Raw genomic sequence first — 18,933 nt, 5'->3', positions numbered from 1 at the left:
ATTTATTTTTAGAGAAAGAAAGAGAAAGTGTGAAGATGTGTAAGCTAGGGGAGGGGCAGAGTAAGAGAAATTCAAACAGATTCTGTGCTGAGCGTGGAGCCTGACACAGGGCTCAATCCCAGGACTCTGAGATCATGACCTGAGCCAAAATCAAGAGGTGGACGCTTAACCAACTAAGCCAGCCAGGTACCCCTACAAAATACACATTAATCAACAGTTTGTTATTGGTGAGGCTTCCAGCCAACAGTGGGCTATCAGTAATTAAGTTTTGGGGAAGTTAAAAGTTATATATACATTTTTGACTCTGTGTGTGTGTGTGGGGGGGTGTCAGTGTCCCAATCCCATGTTGTTTAAAGGTCAACTATAGTTTGGAAAAGTAAGTAAACAATGGACAACTGCAGGCTTCAACAAAACAGCACTCTGGGGAAGAAGAAAGAATATGATTTCCAGCAGTACTATGGTATTTGCATACCCAGTTTTCAATAACAACAAAAACACAAAGAATACAAAGAAACAAGAAAGTACGGGCCATTTAAAGGGGCAAAAAATGAGTCCCTGAGAAAGCCTAGACATTGAACTTACTGGGCAAAGACTTTAAACCAACTATCTTAAATATTTTCTAAGAGCTAAAGTAAACCATGGACAAAGAACTAAAGGAAACCAGGAAAACAATGTATGAACAAAATGAGAATATCCATTAAGAGATGGAAATTATGAAAAGCCACCAAACAGAAATTCTAGAGCTGAAAAGTACAACTAAAATGAAAAATTCATTACAGGAGTTTAACGAATTTAAGCAAACAGAAAAAAGAATCAGCAACCTTGAAGACAGGATAATTTATCCAGTTTGAAGATAAGAAAGAAAAATGGAAAAAGGCAAGCACAGGCTAAGGGACTGGTGGAGTACCATCAAATGCAATAAGATATGCATTATGGGAGTCCCAGGAGGAGAAGAAAGGGACAGAGTGAATATCTCAAGAAATAATGGCCAATAAATGTCCCAAATTTGATGAAAGATACAAATCTACACATCTAAGAAGCTCAACAAACTCCAGGAAGAAACTGAAAGAGATCCATACTGAGACACATTACAGTCAAACTGTCAAAAGCCAAAAACAACAAAAGCAGCAAGAGAGAAGCAACTCATCATGTGTAAGAGATTCTCAGTAAGATTAGTAGTTTATTTCTTATCAATCCACAGAGGCCAGAAGGCAGTGAGATGACATATTTAAAGAGCTGGAAAAAAAAAAAAAAAACCAAAAACTTGCAAATCAAGAATTCTACATTCAGCAAAACTAGTGTTCAAGAATGGAGAAATGAAGACTTCCCCAGATAAACAAAAGCTAAGGAAGTCTGTTACTAGACTTGCCTTACAAGAAATGCTAAAGGGAATCCTTCAGGTTGAAATGAAAGAACATTAGACAATAACTGAAAGCTACATAAAGAAATAACGAATATCTGTGGGAATTTTGTCTGCCTTAATTTCATTCTCTTTGAAAGAGAGGTAATTACGGTAGAACAGGAAAGAACTCAGTAATAGGAATTAGAATACTTACACGTGAATCATGAGCCATCATTTTGAGACTATGAACGTGGAGGCAAATTACTTAATGCTTAGAAGAGTTGTTATGATTACAGTTTTTTTCTCTTATCCTATCTTTGTTCTTTAAACTGGCCACAATATGTTTTACTATTTATAAGATTATACGATGACTGTTATTAATTGAAGAAACTCTAGGGCAAAGCACTCACATTTACAGAAAGATGGTTTTGCAATGGCAACCATTCACATAATGCTGGTCTTTTTTTCTTTTCCATTGGTTTGAGTGAAGATACCTCTAAGTAGCCATTCTCCAAAGCAGGCCTTAGATGCAGGTAACAGCGAGTAACAGTAATAATGATGATCAATATCACAATAACAGCAGCAGCAACCAGTACATGTACTGTTTACCATGTACCAGATCATTCTAGTAAGCTAGGTATACTAGCATTCCCATTTTTTAAAATGAAGAAACTGGGGCGCCTGGGTGGCACAGCGGTTAAGCGTCTGCCTTCGGCTCAGGGCGTGATCCCGGCGTGATGGGATCGAGCCCCACATCAGGCTCTTCTGCTATGAGACTGCTTCTTCCTCTCCCACTCCCCTGCTTGTGTTCCCTCTCTCGCTGGCTGTCTCTATCTCTGTAGAATAAATAAATAAAATCTTTAAAAATAAATAAATAAAAATGAAGAAACTGACACACAGTGAAGTTCAATGACTTGCCCAACTTTACATGACTCATAAGCAGCAGAGCTGAGTTTTAACCAAGGCAGTCTGAATCCAAAGTTTACACTCTACATCACCATACTGTGTGGCCTCTATTTCCCCTGTCTGGTATACAAAATAGATTATGGAGGATCTTTACGACTGGCATGGGTAGTCAGAGTCTGATATTGGTCTACAGAGAACAACAAAGAATGAAACAAATCATGGTGGTGGGAGGGGAGGGTAGATAAGGGAAACTACCACTCCTTAAGGCAAAAAGTCACAAGCAGATTTATCCTACCTTTTGCTACTACCATTTGTCAGGCATTTATATATAGAGTTATGTTGGGAAGGGGAAGAATGAAAAGAAGCTTAAGAAGTTATTTAAGCTTTTTTTGAGTTTTGCTATTAGATCTGGACTAAAATCACTTTGCTTCCATGGTATAGGGTCAATAAAATCACCCACTCTTCTCCCAGCCAAATCGCCTCTATCTTAATTTCCCTTATTCATCTAGAGAGAGATGGGTCCTAATAGCTCTTAACATGTTCTGAGTTTGTTACAAGTTTATTCTTCAACAAGCAATTATTTAGTGCCAAACACTGGGTGCTAGGTACTGGTGAAATAAAAACAACAACAACAAACATGATCTTACTTCTAAAGGGGATAAGACAAAAATTTTAAATCTGCTTGGTATGGTACAGAGGGAACCCAGGGAATGCAGTAGTTAACTCTTTCTAAAGATGGTAAATCTAGAAGTACTGACCATACAAAAATGTCTACAAAATGTCAATTCTCTATGGTTCAACCTAAGAGATGAAATTTGAGCTAGTTCTTGTTGGGTGAAAGGGGAAAACGAGGGGCATCAGAGGAAACTGAAGGAGACATATTCCTTAACTTATACGGAACACTGTGTGTTTCTCAAACTTATTTACATAAAGCATCAGAAAATTAAGCACACTTCTAACACTGATTTTTCCAGTTGATTTTTCCCACCTCATATGATAACTGCTAAAAGTTTAGAGAATGTTTTCTTGAATTCTTTAATAGTACTCCTTTTGCCAAACTAAAGAATCATAAAAATATAAAAACTCTCCAGATCATAAAATAACCATAGATAACAAAATGTTAGAATCTCTGGTACACATTGCATTATACATATCTCAGATTTCCTGGGTTAGCTAGGAACCATAAAAACTGTGAAGGCTTCCCAAAAGTGGTTATTCAAAAGTTATGATTTTGTGTGGCATCTTCTAAAGGATTAGTCATGAGTGGCAAAAAAAAAAGGCTGCCAAGTCTGAACTATTTAAGGTGCTCAATGGTGTTTAACTTTTAGTGGCCTTGATAAACAACTTAAGTGGCAGGTTATTTACTTATTTATTCAGATTTTATTTATTTGAGAGAGAGAGGATGAGCATGAGCAGGGGGAGCGGCAGAGGGAGAAGTAGACTCCTTGCTAAGCAGGGAGCCCACATGTGGGACTTGATCCCAGGACCCTGGGTTCATGGCCTGAGAGGAAAGGAAGACAGACGCATAGGAAGGCAGATGCTTAACCAACTGAGCCACCCAGGCGCCCCTTGTTTGTTTTTTTTAACTCACAAAAGTTCTTTCATTTGTTTAACTCATCATTATGTGGCTGCTAAGCAATGAGCTAGACCTTGAAAAACCATGTTGAGAAAACAAGTTGGTCAAAAAACTTGCTTTCAATTAGGTTGTAGATTTACTGCCAACTTTGTTTAACCACTGAATTTTGGCTATAAGAAAGAAAGATTAGAGTTTTCTACTTCATTGCATGGATGAATAAGTTCCACTGCCAGATTCAAATTCCCAAACTCCTAATAACACAAAGCTCTAGTATGCTCTTAATTAAACTAATTGCATTATGTGAGAGATCAAGCAAATACAGAGAAAACAAATCAGCTGGGCCATTTTGTCTGTGCTTGTTTTGCCACATTTTCCTCCCTACTTTCTAGTCTCCACATTCCCACTCTCCAATGTCCAACAACCAATACTTCATTGGAATGCATATTAAGGCTTCTACTGTTGTCCTTTAATGTTAAAGGTGCCAGTATAATGGTTTCAATTCTTCAGTGAAGATTAAACTATTCTCTAAAATCACTGTTTTGTTTTTCCCTATGGTTATTAAAAAGCAGTCTGTTATGCAAAATCCAAAGTGGGTAAAGGGCACATGACATAACCAAATAGTGGAAATGACTTGATGTGAGGCTAATACAAAAGTTCTTTTTAACCTATGGAAGAAAATAGTTTTTCCCTTAAGAAGAAAGACAAATAGTAATTTATAGAAACAGCCCATTAACATTCACATATAAGTGCTTGTTTTCATAATTCCACCGCTTAACTTTTAATATTCTTAATTTAATACTACTCAAAATAAAGAAAAATTCAGAAACCAAAACCTTCTCCTAGCCCAGGGTTTGCAAACTTTTTCTGCAAAGGGTCGGAAAATATTTTAGGCTTTTGTCCCTAACTCATCTTACATGAAAAAATGCAAACTCTCCCTTAAACAAGGAAAACAATGTTTTTGAAATTCAGGGGTAGGAGGGAGTAGGTGAAGGTGAAGAGCAGGTGAAGAGGCAAGAGAGGGAGCAATTAAAACACACACAGATATAGTCAAATAGAAAAAGGATTAACTTCATTAGGTTACCTTCTGTGGATCTCAATTCTTCTTCTACTGAAGTATTTTTTATACCCAGGTTATCATCACTGTCACATTCTGTAAGGCAAAATCAATAAACGCAAATGTATTTCAGAAAAAGTTATTGTGCCATAACCTATGTATTCTCAAACAATATTATTTTCAATGACTTCTTCTGTACCCAAGCTTACTAATTACAATTCATTAGTATTATACCACTTTCCTTGTAGGTTTGCTTTTTAAAAATGCTTACCAAATACTACTTAAATCAAGGAGGGAAAAAAAGTAATGAAATACTCAATTCAATTTTAGCTCTATACTCAAATTATTTGAAAAATTTTTTAGCACAACTGTTGATGAAATATAAAATTCTATTATTTAAAAAAACTGGAAATTAAGAAAAGCTGGTATGTTTGTTTAAATCTAGAAAATAAATTCCAAAGCTTAATTTGCATGAAATCATCTTCAAAATTTTTAAAAATGGTAAGATAAACCTCTTCATATTTTGAAAGTCATGCATTCATTGCTATAGAGACCATAGGTTTAAATTAACAATGCCTCTTTAGGGCACAAACGCACTTAGCTGACATCTTATATACTTTCATAATGAAAGACCTAAGTCTATAAAAACGACATTGACTGGCCAGGTTTTGCAAAAGTCACTTAAAATTTGAACCAGTGACTAAACATTGGATTTATCACTTTAACTACGTTTAAATCAATATATACATCACAGTGACTGAATCAGGGTTTAAATAACTGAATGTAAGTCATATGGACATATTTGATTCTGTGGAAAATGTAAAAATTCAAATATACATTTAAAAATTAAAGATTTTTTTAAGTGTTTATAAATGAAAACCACTATATTTCACATATATTTCTTTGCTGCAAAAATTTGTCGTAAGTCATCTTTTACCATTCCAGCAAAAACACTTTTTTTGTTGTTGTTATATACACCTACGAATTCAAGTATTTCAGGCAATGTTTTAGGGAAATAAAACATTACATTGACAATCTGAAGAATGACAAATTAAACCTTAGGAATAAAGAGAAAGTACCCAGGGTTTCTGTTATTACAATTCAAAGTTAATGCCAGTCAAAAGCAGCATGTCTTAACTGGACTAAACAATTCATCATTGCATACAAGGCCTAAGGCAAAACTGTAGTTTGAATCACAAGGATCAGCATGCTCCTCAGCTGCAGAAATTAAAAAAGGTTTCCTTTCCCTCAAACAGCACCCCCTGTAGAGCAGAGAAAATCATGAATATTCTCTCCTATTTTCATTACCTTAAAAAGAATTATATCATACAGATTTTTAGGATGGTGCCCAAAGCAACAACTTATAGATGTCTCATTAATAGGCTGAAGAAACAACAGACAGACTTTTAGAATTAAGTCCAACAATTATTTTATACGATGCCTCCTGGATGGAGCATGATGCTACTTCAGTCAGCTGCATTTGCACAGCATAAGGTGAACTTTTATGTTCAATACTTAAGATGGCTTTAAAAATTTGTGTAATTGGTATGGCTCTATAGATACCAACCATACCTAAGCTTCCTTCCACCCTTTCATTCCAAAATGAAGACATAAAGTAAACAGATATGACAAAGTCCAAGGTCCTGTGATGTTCAGAGTCAAAAAAAATTATCTTAAAGCACAGTAGAATCTGTTTTCAGTTTGAATTCACTAATTCATAATAGCCTCTGTTTAAGTTCATCCTTGTGATACTTAAGAAAAAATATTCTAGGTATATTAATTCTTTCCATAAAACTGCAACACTAAAGAACTATAAGCAAATGAACATACAAAACTGTGTTTTTAAAAAGAAAATTTTACATAAATCAAGTCAATGTTCTTCAACTAAGTTACAAGATCTGGCCAAGTTCTGTTATATTTTAGAGCCCACAGAATTTTTTATATAAGCAATTGTCACCAATGATATAGTAAAAAATGATAATGTAGAAATTCAGTCACAGAAAAGTGGGGCTGACATAGGGGCTTCTTTAATTATGAGATGAAAGGGAATTTAATAGTGCTGCTCACTTTCCTTAGCCATGTTTAACATAATCAGCAGTATCAGAACCTAGAATCAAATATTTTCTGCCCCTCCCATGCATCTTCCTATTATAAAAAAAAACAAAACAAAACTCTTATATTTGGTATCTTTACACAAACTCTGCAATGTCATTACACTGCAGCAAAGTCTCTCATTATCTTTATCTTTCAAGGAAATGTTAGAGTCAATGATTCACACTGGATTCTCTACATCATAAAACCAGACATTTGTGTCAGTAAAAGCCCCAGCCTTAGCAGAAGATACTGATAAAGAAAAATACTTGCAGGTAGCTTATTTTAACCTTTCTGGACCTCTGCTCCCTCATCTATGAAATGGGATAATCTAACACATCCTACCTCAAGGTGTTGCAGAGAGAAATAACATGTGGAAGTTATTCTTTAAACATGTTTTTAAATATCTTCAAATGCTACAAGTATAAAAAGTAGATAGCACTGTTGCTGGCACATGATATGTCTTCAATAAAGATTAGTTCCCTTTTAGGGAGTCTGGGTGGCTCAGTCGGTTAAGCATATACCTGTTGATTTTGGCTCAGGTCATGTCAGGGTTGTGCGATGGGAGTCCTGTCTCACCTCGGGCTCAGTGCTGGGCTTGGGAGTCTGCTTAAGATTTTCTCTCTACCTCTCTCTCTTCCCCTTCCCTCTCTTAAAAAAAAAGTTCCCTTTCTTTTATTTTTAAAAATTTTTTTAAAGTAGGTTCTGCACCCAACGTGGAGCCCAATGCAGGGCCTAAAATCATCACCCTGAGATCAAGACCTGAGCTGAAATCAAGCCAGATGCTTAACCAACTGAGCCACCCAGGCACACCCCCCTTTCTCTTCTTTAAAACATTCAAAGATTTTATTTTTTTATTTAAGAAGAGGGAGAGAGGGTGGGAGAGGAGGTGGGGGGGGCAGGAACAGAAGAGAAGGAGCAAGAGGAGGGAGAACGACAAGCAGACTCCGCACTTAGCATGGAGCCAACTTGGGGCTGGTTGCCATGATCCTGAGATTATGACCTGAGCCCAAACCAAGAGTTGGTAGCTCAACCAACTGAGCCACTCGGGCACCCCTCTTTTTTAAAACATTTAAGTGACAAGTTATATCTGCATCTCTGGATTATGACTCTTGGGTTAGAATGAACATGTATTTGTGAATAAAATGTAAAAGGTCCAAAAAAAGAGAAAGTCTACCTGGCTCCTGTGATTAGAATTACTAGAAAAGATTAATGTATCTTGCCAAGTTTTAAAACAATGAGGAGTACACTCTAAAACAGAACTGATGAAGTACAAGGGGGCCAAAGGTGTCAATTAAGGACAAATTAATAGATGTTTTAAAATATCTCTACAGGGATTTAAACATTTATTATAGCTGTATTTCAAAACGCTCGTGCTGGAATCCTGATGCTTAGGAGAGAAAATTTATAGGGCAAAAGCCATGACACGTTCAAATCTCAAACTCAGTCTAAAGGCTTACTTTGCTGCAAAAAGTAAATGACTTACCCTACGTTAGAGATCTAAGAAAGTACCAGTAGTAAAGCTACTTAGCCGTTCCCTCCATGCCAAGCAAAAAAGTAATACCTTATGGCCAACTGACGGCACATTCATATTTGGAATCAGCCACTCCGAATATCTTTATTTTTACTGAGATAAGTACCTCCTGAAAAAAGCTTCAATTAACTGAAAAACTGGCAAAGACTAAAAATAAGGTATCACATAAGCACTGATTCTCATGACACTATTCAACAGAGTCTTCCTTGGTTATACCGGAAACTCCAGTATAATATCACTTTCTGGTCCTAAAAATGGAAAATTTCTGAAAAGTTAGAAATAAGAGGCTCAAACTTCTATCATTTGTCTATGGTGGAGATTGAAAAAAAACTGAAAAATGAGCAGACTGTCTCTAAATCAATGATTAATATAAGAGAACTTCTCACTGGATGTTACTTATAGCACGAACATTTGTCATATCCTAAAGAGAGTTTTGTGGTATGGTTGGTAACTAGGAGCCTTGAGAACACAAATCCCCTGAAATTGCAAGTGATATTGTATATACATGTTCGTTTTTCAGGAAAGAAGCATAGAAAGCTTTCGTTAGATTTCGTCAGATTCTCAAAAAGGTCCACTGATTCCCGCCCCAAAACCACACTGCCTTAAGAAACTGTCTGGTTGTCAAATCTGAAGATAGGAGCACTGTGCTAATAAGCGAGAAGGAAGGAGTTATCCTGGCATTCTTACAGTAAACAAGAGTACCTAAAGGTCTGAGAAGAATTATGGTATTTGTGAACACTGAGAAATTTTCTAAGTCTCAATATATATAAAATATCATTTTTTAAAACAAATACTATTATTCTACTATTTACAAAGCCATTTATTAGGAAAGGTGATGGAATAAAGTTATCCAAGGACTGTTCTTTGATTTTCCCATTACAAAGTTCACTACTAGGCAATTTGATGTCTTTAAGTCTTTCATAAAGAAAAAAAAATTGTCTTAAACTGAATCTGAACATACTGTGATTCAGTATAACTTGCTTTTTTGAATTTTAGAATTAGTTACAAAAGCATCTTCAAGTCTGGGTCTAAATGAAACATGATTTAAGGACTGTACACATCTCTGGCCACTTAGTTTTAATAATTCTCATTACTTTTAAAATGCAGTGCTATAGCACATGAAAAGATGCTCAACATCACTAATCATTAGGGAAATGGAAATGAAAATCACAGTGAGGTACCACTTCACACCCATTAGGATGGCTATCATCAAAACTAAACAAAACCTAGAAAATAACAAGTATTAGCAAAGATGTAGAAAAACTGGAACCCTTATACACTTTTGGTAGGGATGGAAAATGATATAGTCACTATGGAAAACAGTACGGAAATTTCTCAAAAAATTAAAAACAGAACTAGCTTATGATCCAGCTATTCCACTTCTGAGTATATACTCAAAATAAAAGCAGGGTCTTGAAGAGATATTTATAGATCTGTGTTAATAGCAGCATTATTCACGATAGCTAAAAACATGGATACAATGCAGGTATCCATTGATGGATAAATGAATGAGCAAAATAAAGTCTATACATACAATGGATACATAATTATTCAGCTTTTAAAAAGGAAGGGCATTCTGATCTTTGCTATAACACGGATGAAACTTGAGGACATTCTGCAAAGTGAAACAGGCCAGCCACAAAAAGACAAATGCTGTATGATTTCACCTATGGGTTGGGAAAAAGGGAGTAGGGAATTACTGTTTAATGGGTATAAAGTTTCATTTTTGCAAGATGAAAAGAGCTCTGAAAATCGATGATGGTGATGGCTGTACAAAATGTAAATGTAGGTGACATCTGAAGTACATACTTCAGAATGGTTAAGATGGTAAATCTTATGTTCTGTATATTTTACCACAATAAGAACTACAGTAAAGAAAAACTAAGGGAAAAAAAAAGTAGTGGCTAGGAATCATATTTTCTTCTTACGGTAGTAATAATAAAAATAGCTGCTATTTATTGAGCCCTCATAGTACTTTATATGCTGTGCTAGATACTTTATACATATCACTAATTCTTATAAGTTTATAGATACAAAAAGTGAGGGTCAGAAAAAGTTGAGTAACTTGCCTGAAATCACACAGCAAGGAAACAGCAAAGTTAGCACTCAAACCAAAGCCCACACCCTTCTTTATGCACTGTACGATCTCTGCATTTCACAAAAATTCAGAGTAAAGTACACAGGAGTCCCCAAAGAGCAGTAAATTCAAAAGAGCACTGAATATGAATGAATGATTAAAAAAACACCTAGCACACAGGGGTACTCAGAGGGGAACAACCAGCATGTAACAATAACCTATATCTTACCTCCAACCCTAACATACCCACGCAGACCTACTTTATGCAGCTTTCATTCCAAATAAAGTTGGTAAGAGAAGCAAATCCATAACAGGTTTCACAGTGAAAATTACAGAAGAGATGTTCCCCAAAGCAGAAGCATAGGAGAAGGAAAAAAGGGCTGGCCTTGGGTGCCAAAGATAAAAATCCAAGTATTTTACAGGATATTAAGTACATATTGTTAAGGACTGAGGACAGGATGGCAAAAGAACAAAAGAAAAAGAGATTAAAAAAAAAAAAAGCAGCAACCAAAGAAAAGAAAAGCAAATAGATGAAAACAAAAATTACAGAACAGGAAGATAAAATTCAGTACTAAGACATGACATAAATATGCAAAACAGAGTTGATTTTCCTTTAAAGAGCAGAGTTGGGCTAGTAGATTAATGATTCCTAACTTTGAGGAAGTAAACTCATATACTGTAATTCAGTGAGGAGAGCAAAATTCTTCAGAATGGGTTTTCAATCGAAATGTGGCTCCAAAAATGCTGAAAGAAAAAGAAAACAGCTAGGAGGAAAGTTGGAAAACTTACAGCATACAGTAAAAATGCCAAAAATAGTTTTTCATTGAGGTCATTCATCAGTGTCTTCAAATCTTAGCCATGGCTGCAAACCATTAGGATATTTATAATTTTGTTCTTTTCTTCTGCACATATTTCAGAAATTACAAAAAAAACCTCATCTAAATCCCTAGAATTACATCCTTTCTTAAACACTTCTTAGTGAAACTGAACATAAGCACACCCCTTCACTGAACAATATCAGAAAGTCAGATAAGAGAGTGTAAGTCCTGGGAATAGGACAGGAAGTACCTACCCCTTCCAAGGAATTAAAGCTCTCTCAGGGCTTCATTTCTGTCCCTGTCAACCTCCTAAAATTGTCTTTTTTTTTTTCTTGCCATACTATTATTTATTGCTTTCTGGTTTAACCTATAAGCAATTAGCTTTCTGAAAAAATGAAGATAAATTTGGTATTTTAGAAACACAGTGAAAACCTGGATTCTGCACTTCGCAAAATTGTGCTTATTTCAAATCATGAATATATATTTTATACATATGAATACAGATTTTATCTAATAGATCAGAAATGGCTCCAGAAAATTCTAAAACACTAAAAGAATGAGAGAAAAGGAAAAAATAAGTAAGACAGAAGCATGAGAGCACGATGCTTTAGTAAGCAGCCAATAGTTCACTAGTGGACAGCAGTTTATTGGTTTCGCTCAGCAGTGAAGTCTCCTCCTCTTGGGCGGTTTGCACTGTGACTGCAGCTGCGTACCTTTGGTGGTATCAGATATGCTATTTAACAAGGCACACATCATATCTCCCTCTAAATGGTGAGGGTTTAGTATATGTGCTGGCCTCTGAGTCTTCTTAAATTGATTCTCTAGCTCCAGAAAACCTTGATCTCCTGAGAGGATGGTGAAAGGAATTTGCTTGGGTAGTTGTTCATCTAGACGGCCAGCCTAAGTTGAAACAAAATGCATATGTTGACAAAAATCAGTACTTGAGGTTTAAATTAAGTTACATCTATTTCAGAATAAACACATACTTAGAAAAGTGTATTTATTTATTTAAGATTTTATTACTTTTTAAAATGAATCTCTATACCCAATGTGGGGCTCGAACTTAACCCTGATATCAAGAGTTGCATGCTCCACTGACTGAGCCAGCCAGGCACCCCTAGAAAGGTATATTTAGCTTGTTTTCTAGCTCCCACCAAAGTATGATATAAAGATCTTTACAAATAAAATATGCCACGTTTAATCAAATGTAAAATGCCATCAATTATCAGATATTTTATGTGCCACCAAGAAAGAAAAAAAAAAGCCAAAAGTCACATAAAGCTGGAATGCTATAAGGGGCTACACACTTAATTTAAGGGTAAATAAGAAATAAATCTGCCGCAGAGAGAGGGTAAGCAAAGTAATTTGCATAACTCAATCTTAGCACTGAATAAATGGAAGAGGAAATGTCTTATGGTTTAAAATGTAAGCAGCAGCCAACAAGTTTGCATAGAGGGGCTCCTGGCTGGTTCAGTTGGTAGAGCATGTGACTCTTGGTCTCAGAGTCAAGAGTTCGAGCCCCACGTTGGGGGTAGAGATTACTTAAATTAAAAAAAAAAAAAAATTTAAGGGGTGCCTGGGTGGCTCAGTTGGTTGAGGGTCCAACTCGTGATTTTGGCTCAGGTCATCACCACCTCAGGGTTGTGAGACGGGGCCCTGTGTTGGGCTCCAGGCTGGGCATGGAGCCTGCTTAAGATTTTCTCTCCCTCCCTCTGGCCTTGCCCCTCCCCACTCTCTAAACAAACTAACTTCAAAAAACACACACAAAAATACCCAAAAAACAAATTTGTAAATTCACACTATCAGTAAATCCATGAGCAGAGAATTTAATTTAAAATGGGTCTCAGGTTGGTAGCTTCTCTAAGAGACTGGCAGACAGAGAAGCAAATGCAAATCTCATCTAGGCCAATGGTGATTGTTAAAGTGCCTCCCAGTTTCAGAGATGTTAAAATGTGAAAGTATCTTAGCATACATCAAATACAATGTCATCTCTTGATCATTAGTTAAGGGTCTACAATGAGTAGCTGACAGTCTGCTGGGAATTGGGGAAAAGCAGTAAATACGGATGATATGGGCCTTTGCCCTAGTTAGTCGTAAGCAGAACCTGATGCAAAATGTTTTATACAGAAATACAGCACTGAAGCATGCGCTGTAGTGTCATTACGATCCAAGCGGAAAAGAAATTCCAAATGGGTCCTAGATTCACATTAGATTTTGAATAAAATAATCACTCACATGCATACATATGGCAAAATCAGCAGCATCTTTTCTTTTACTACAACGAGGATGAAGGAAGAAGCATCCAATCCTATTCAGGTAATTATAAATCTTACAGTTGAGTGGAGGCTTCCAATTGGTGTTTCCTCCTATTATTTTTAGAAAAGACATAAATGATAGTCAAACAGAAAAACAAAAAAGAACAGAACACTAGATACAAATGAAAGCTCAATCACAAAAAAACACATACTAGAGAAAAATTTTTCTAGAGGGTAGGTACACTAGATTAGAATGCAGAACTCAATTTGATATGGGTATCACCAATCTTGGCAAAATAGGCCGACTTTCTTCAATCTGCCTATTCATCTGGAAACACATAGGTATGCTAGTGACAATCTAAAGTAATGTGTGTGAAAAGTCTCTCAATGGTATAATTCTATAAAATGTTAGTGCTTTATTCACAAATATGTCAAGGCTACTCAGTGGATAGAAATTATGGGCAATCAACAAAGCTAACCTTACCAAAAGACTGTACTGGATAACTTTATCCAGGTCAGTACATTTCTATCTTAAATCCAATCCTCCTCTTTGTATGTTGTTCCCTATCAAACATGAAATTTATTGGATGTTCACTATACTAACCTTCTGTAAATCAAACAAGTCTCTCTCTCTGTTTGCTCAATGGTTTGTGAAGAGATATTTAGAGGAATGAACAGTAAGGATGAACTGAAGAGGCAGTTATGGCACCATGAAAATCATACTAGTTCTGTAGCCATGAGGCCCAACCAAGTTCAAAAGCTAACTCTGGAAAAAAATAAACTTCTCAGCATACTTCCTTATATTTTAAAAAGGAGATAAATATAATAATCAGTAAGCATACCAAGCACAGTACCTGGGACATTGCAGGTGTTGAATAAACATCTGCGTGTGTTTAGATGTAGTATCCAAAGATCTACAAACTTTAGGTCACCAAAGAGAGTTAACATTTACCACAGAGAAATTTAAAAAGAAAAATATTCTAGCAGAGCAGCTACAACGCGAAGTGACAATATTCTAATTATGTTTGCATGTTCTAGTCAAAAAGGTTCTAGAGCAGTCATTTTAAAGTGAAACATATTCTAATGGAAAAAAGAGGAATTCTATTCATGTTTGTATGTTCTGATCAAGAAGGTTCAAGAGCCCTCCTTTTAACATGAAAATATTCAAATGGAAAAAAGAGGACAGGGTATCATCTCAAATGTTTTCCTTATCAACCATACCTTGAAAACCCCAAATAAATGTTCCTTGGTTAAGGTGGCCTGGTAGATGACCAAAAAAGTTTGACCAGTTATCAAAGTCTACAAAGACTATATGAGTCATGGTTCGCAGATAATCCAAATCTGGAAGCTCAACAACTTCTTCATCTGAAAAGAGAGAAACATCAACCTGAATTTGGTAAGAATTAGCTAAAAACATTTTAATTCCTCAAGTTTAAAAGATATATAGAATATACAAAAATGTTAATCTTGAATATCATTTTTTCTTTTTTTTTTAAAGATTTTATTTATTTATTCAACAGAGATAGAGACAGCCAGCGAGAGAGGGAACACAAGCAGGGGGAGTGGGAGAGGAAGAAGCAGGCTCATAGCGGAGGAGCCTGATGATGTGGGGCTTGATCCCATAATGCCGGGATCACGGCCTGAGCCGAAGGCACACGCTTAAGCGCTGTGCCACCCAGGTGCCCCTGAATATTATTTTCTAAACCTTTTCATTAAGTCCAAACTTGGACATGACACAGTATACTTACACCAGATAAAAAATATTCTGAACATTTCAAAAACTTTATTATTCTTTCTATATATACATGCCATTGACCCTAAAGCCTGCCTTTGTTTTTCTAAATTTTTCAGCATCATGATCAGACTATCACTTTTAGCAATCAGCAGCATGGGTGTAAAAAAAAAAAAAATCTGTATTAAAATCCTTTGTTGGTGGGGCGCCTGGGTGGCACAGCGGTTAAGCATTTGCCTTCGGCTCAGGGCGTGATCCCGACGTTATGGGATTGAGTCCCACATTAGGCTCCTCCGCTGGGAGCCTGCTTCTTCCTCTCCCACTCCCCCTGCTTGTGTTCCCTCTCTCACTGGCTGTCTCTATCTCTGTCGAATAAATAAATAAAATCTTTAAAAAAATAAAAAATAAAAATAAAATAAAATCCTTTGTTGGAATGCTTTACACTTTCCATAGAACAGAAAGTAAAATAACCTGTTACACAGTTACAACTACAGTCCTCAAGTTTTTTGCCCATGCACGTTGAGTATTGTCTAAAACATGTCTTCTTTGTAGCAGCTAGGCCCCGCCACCACTATTTTGGTTGAGTTCACAAATCTGTTGTTAACATGCAGCTTCCCTGTCACTCCTCTGGCTCTCCTCTCCTGCTAAACGTTGTTTCCTGTTAGTAATTAAAACTTTCTGCCACTACCATTGCTACTGCTGCTGCTGGAACCACTACAGCCACCATGGTTTTGTGGTTTGGCAAAGTATTGGCCTCCACCACCACAGGGGCCAGAGCTCCTGCCTCCAAAATTTCCTTCTTTCATGGGTCCAAAATTTCAAGATTGATTGGTTGTAATTGCCAAAATCATTATAGCTTCTGTTACCTCCAAAACTGCTCCCATCATTACCAAATCCATTATAGCTAAGGCTTTCTTTAAAAGTAATTTATACAAGGAATTTTTAAAAAATAATATAATGGAGAGACACCTGGGTGGCTCAGTCGGTTAAACATCTGCCTTCAGCTCAGGTCATGATCCCAGAGTCCTGGGATCGAATCCCTCATTGGACTCCTTGCTTGGCAGGGAGGCTGCTTCTCTCTCTACCTGCTGCTCGCCCTGCTTGTGCTCTCTGACAAATAAATAAATAAAATCTTAAAAAAAAATGTACTGGAGGAACTAGAAGACCAAGTTTTGAGGCTAAATAACCAAAAACTTGTACCATCCACCAGAATAAAATTTTAAGGTTATCTGTTAAGAACTTCTCCCCCCAACTGAAGTTTGCTCTTTTCCCAATCTAGACTGATTTATTGGTAACCTGTTAGCTATGTTAAAAACCCTAGAGAGAAGAAATGAAATAACCTACAACCCTGCTACCATAAAGTGGTGTATAAGAGGTCCTGGTAGCACACCAGCACCTCCTACCATAAACATCTTTTTCTTGGTTCTCTTAGGTTCTTTCCTCTTCCACCATTTTCCAACTCTTGTTCTCCATACCTTCACTTCTTTCATACTTTTCTAGCTTCATAAGACCTTGAAGTTTCTAGTGGTTAGCAATGCAAACCTTAATATTTTAAATTATTTCTAAAATGACTAGGTTTGATCCCAGGGTCCTGGGATCAAGCCCCGCATCGGGCTCCCTGCTCTGCTGGGAACCTGCTTCTTCCTCTCCCACTCCCCCTGCTTGTGTTCCCTCTCTCGCTGGCTGTCTCTCTCTCTCTGTCAAATAAATAAATAAAATCTTAAAAAATAAAAAAATAATAATAAAATCTTAAAAAAAAAAAAAGACTAGGTTTTACTCTACCTAATAGAGACTCCCTCAAATATACTACTGCCATCCTCTCCCATTTCCACGTTACCCATCTTCTTTTATCTTTTCTTAAAATTCTTAGTAATTGCTGGGGCCCCTGACTAGCTCAGCTTGTGGAACATGTGACTCCTGATCTTGGGGTCATGAGTTTGAGCCACACGGGTGTAGAAATTACTTTAAAAAAATTTTTTTTAATTCTTAGTAACTAGATTTAGATACTATAGTCATCTATCAAACACAGACCAACATAAAGTCCCAAAAAGTAATTGGAAAAACAAAAGAAAAGCACAAGAGAACATAAAAACAGTGTGACCACTGCTTTACTGTCTGAAGTAGAGCTGAATGGGTCAGTACTAGGTCATGTACTCATTTCTTACATAGACCATGCCGTGCCTAAAGATGATACTGAGATCTACACATGTTATAGAGCAAGGATGTATAAATTCAAGAGTTTATAAAAAAAAATTTAGGGGCACCTGGATGGCACAGTTGGTTAAGCATCTGACTCTTGGTTTCGGCTCAGGTCGTGATCTCAGGGTCATCAGATCAAGCCCTGAGTCAGGCTCTGTGCTCACTCTGGAGTTTGCTTGAGTTTCTCTTTCTCCCTCTCTCTCTAAAAATCATTTTAGCCAAAATTTTCATATATCCTCGTTGTCCCTGCTATATATTGTATAAATTACCAAGAGCTAATATCTATTTAAAAGAATATACATTTAAGGGGCGCCTGGGTGGCACAGCGGTTAAGCGTCTGCCTTCGGCTCAGGGCGTGATCCTGGCGTTATGGGATCGAGCCCCACATCAGGCTCCTCTATTATGAGCCTGCTTCTTCCTCTCCCACTCCCCCTGCTTGTGTTCCCTCTCTCACTGGCTGTCTCTATCTCTGTCGAATAAATAAATAAAATCTTAACAAAAAAATAAATAAATAAATAAATAAAAGAATATACATTTAAAATTATACTTCTAAACGAAATAAAAACATTGTACTCTTCTAGACTGACTTAGTCTTATCAGACAGGGCAAGAAATAAAGTCTAGAGTAAGTACAAAGGAATCTATACCTCAATTTTCTCCCCAGTTTCTTGCTACCACTTATAACTCTTCTCCTTTTTTTTTTTTTAATTTCATTTATTTATTTGAGAGACAGAGAGACAGAGACAGGGGGAGAGGCAGGCAGAGAGAGAGGGAGAAGCAGGCTCCCCACTGAGCAGGGAGCCCAATGCGTGGCTTGATCCAAGGACCCTGGGATCATGACCTGAGTCAAAGGCGGACACCTAACCCACTGAGCCACCCAGGCGCTCCTGTAACTCTACTTCTATTTGCCATTTTAACTCTAAGTAATGGTTTTGCTTCCAAGAAAATCATAACAAAAATATACAAATTCTGAAGTGATCTTTAAGATTTCTCATACTTATCGAATAAGGCCAAAATAGGAGGATGTGGAGGAAAAGGAAAAGGAACATTTATACACTGTTGATGGGAATACAAACTGGTGCAGCCACTGTGGAAAACAATATGGAGGTTCCTTGAAAAATTAAAAATAGAAATACCGTATAATCCAATAATTCTACTCCTGGGTAGTTAATCAAAGAATATGAAAATACTAATTCAAAAAGATATACATGTCTCTTGTTAAATGTGTGTATGTGTGTGTGTGTGTGTGTGTATACACACATACACACAGAGAGAATATTCTCAGCCATAAAAAGGAATGAAATCTTAGCATTTGCAACAACACAGATGGATCTAGCGGGTATAATGCTA

The 18,933-nt window shown here is 36.6% G+C and overlaps 1 protein-coding gene across 1 annotated transcript in view; it reads right to left on the bottom strand.

Annotated features, from left to right (window-relative positions):
• Positions 1-1,041: 1,041 nt before the first annotated feature.
• The window catches only part of ZNF451 (zinc finger protein 451), a 68,867-nt gene continuing 50,975 nt past the window's right edge, over positions 1,042-18,933 (bottom strand). Inside the window, exons 10-15 of the mRNA XM_034648268.1 lie at positions 14,875-15,018; positions 13,634-13,764; positions 12,112-12,298; positions 4,906-4,974; positions 2,127-2,178; positions 1,042-1,078 (exon numbers count right to left, since the gene is read on the bottom strand). Coding sequence (XP_034504159.1) covers positions 1,042-1,078; positions 2,127-2,178; positions 4,906-4,974; positions 12,112-12,298; positions 13,634-13,764; positions 14,875-15,018 — 620 coding nt within the window. The remainder of the gene's footprint in view (positions 1,079-2,126; positions 2,179-4,905; positions 4,975-12,111; positions 12,299-13,633; positions 13,765-14,874; positions 15,019-18,933) is intronic.

This window comes from Ailuropoda melanoleuca, chromosome 19, assembly GCF_002007445.2.
Source record: "Ailuropoda melanoleuca isolate Jingjing chromosome 19, ASM200744v2, whole genome shotgun sequence".
Classification (NCBI taxonomy): domain Eukaryota; kingdom Metazoa; phylum Chordata; class Mammalia; order Carnivora; family Ursidae; genus Ailuropoda; species Ailuropoda melanoleuca.
This window is presented reverse-complemented; position numbering and strand designations above follow the sequence as displayed.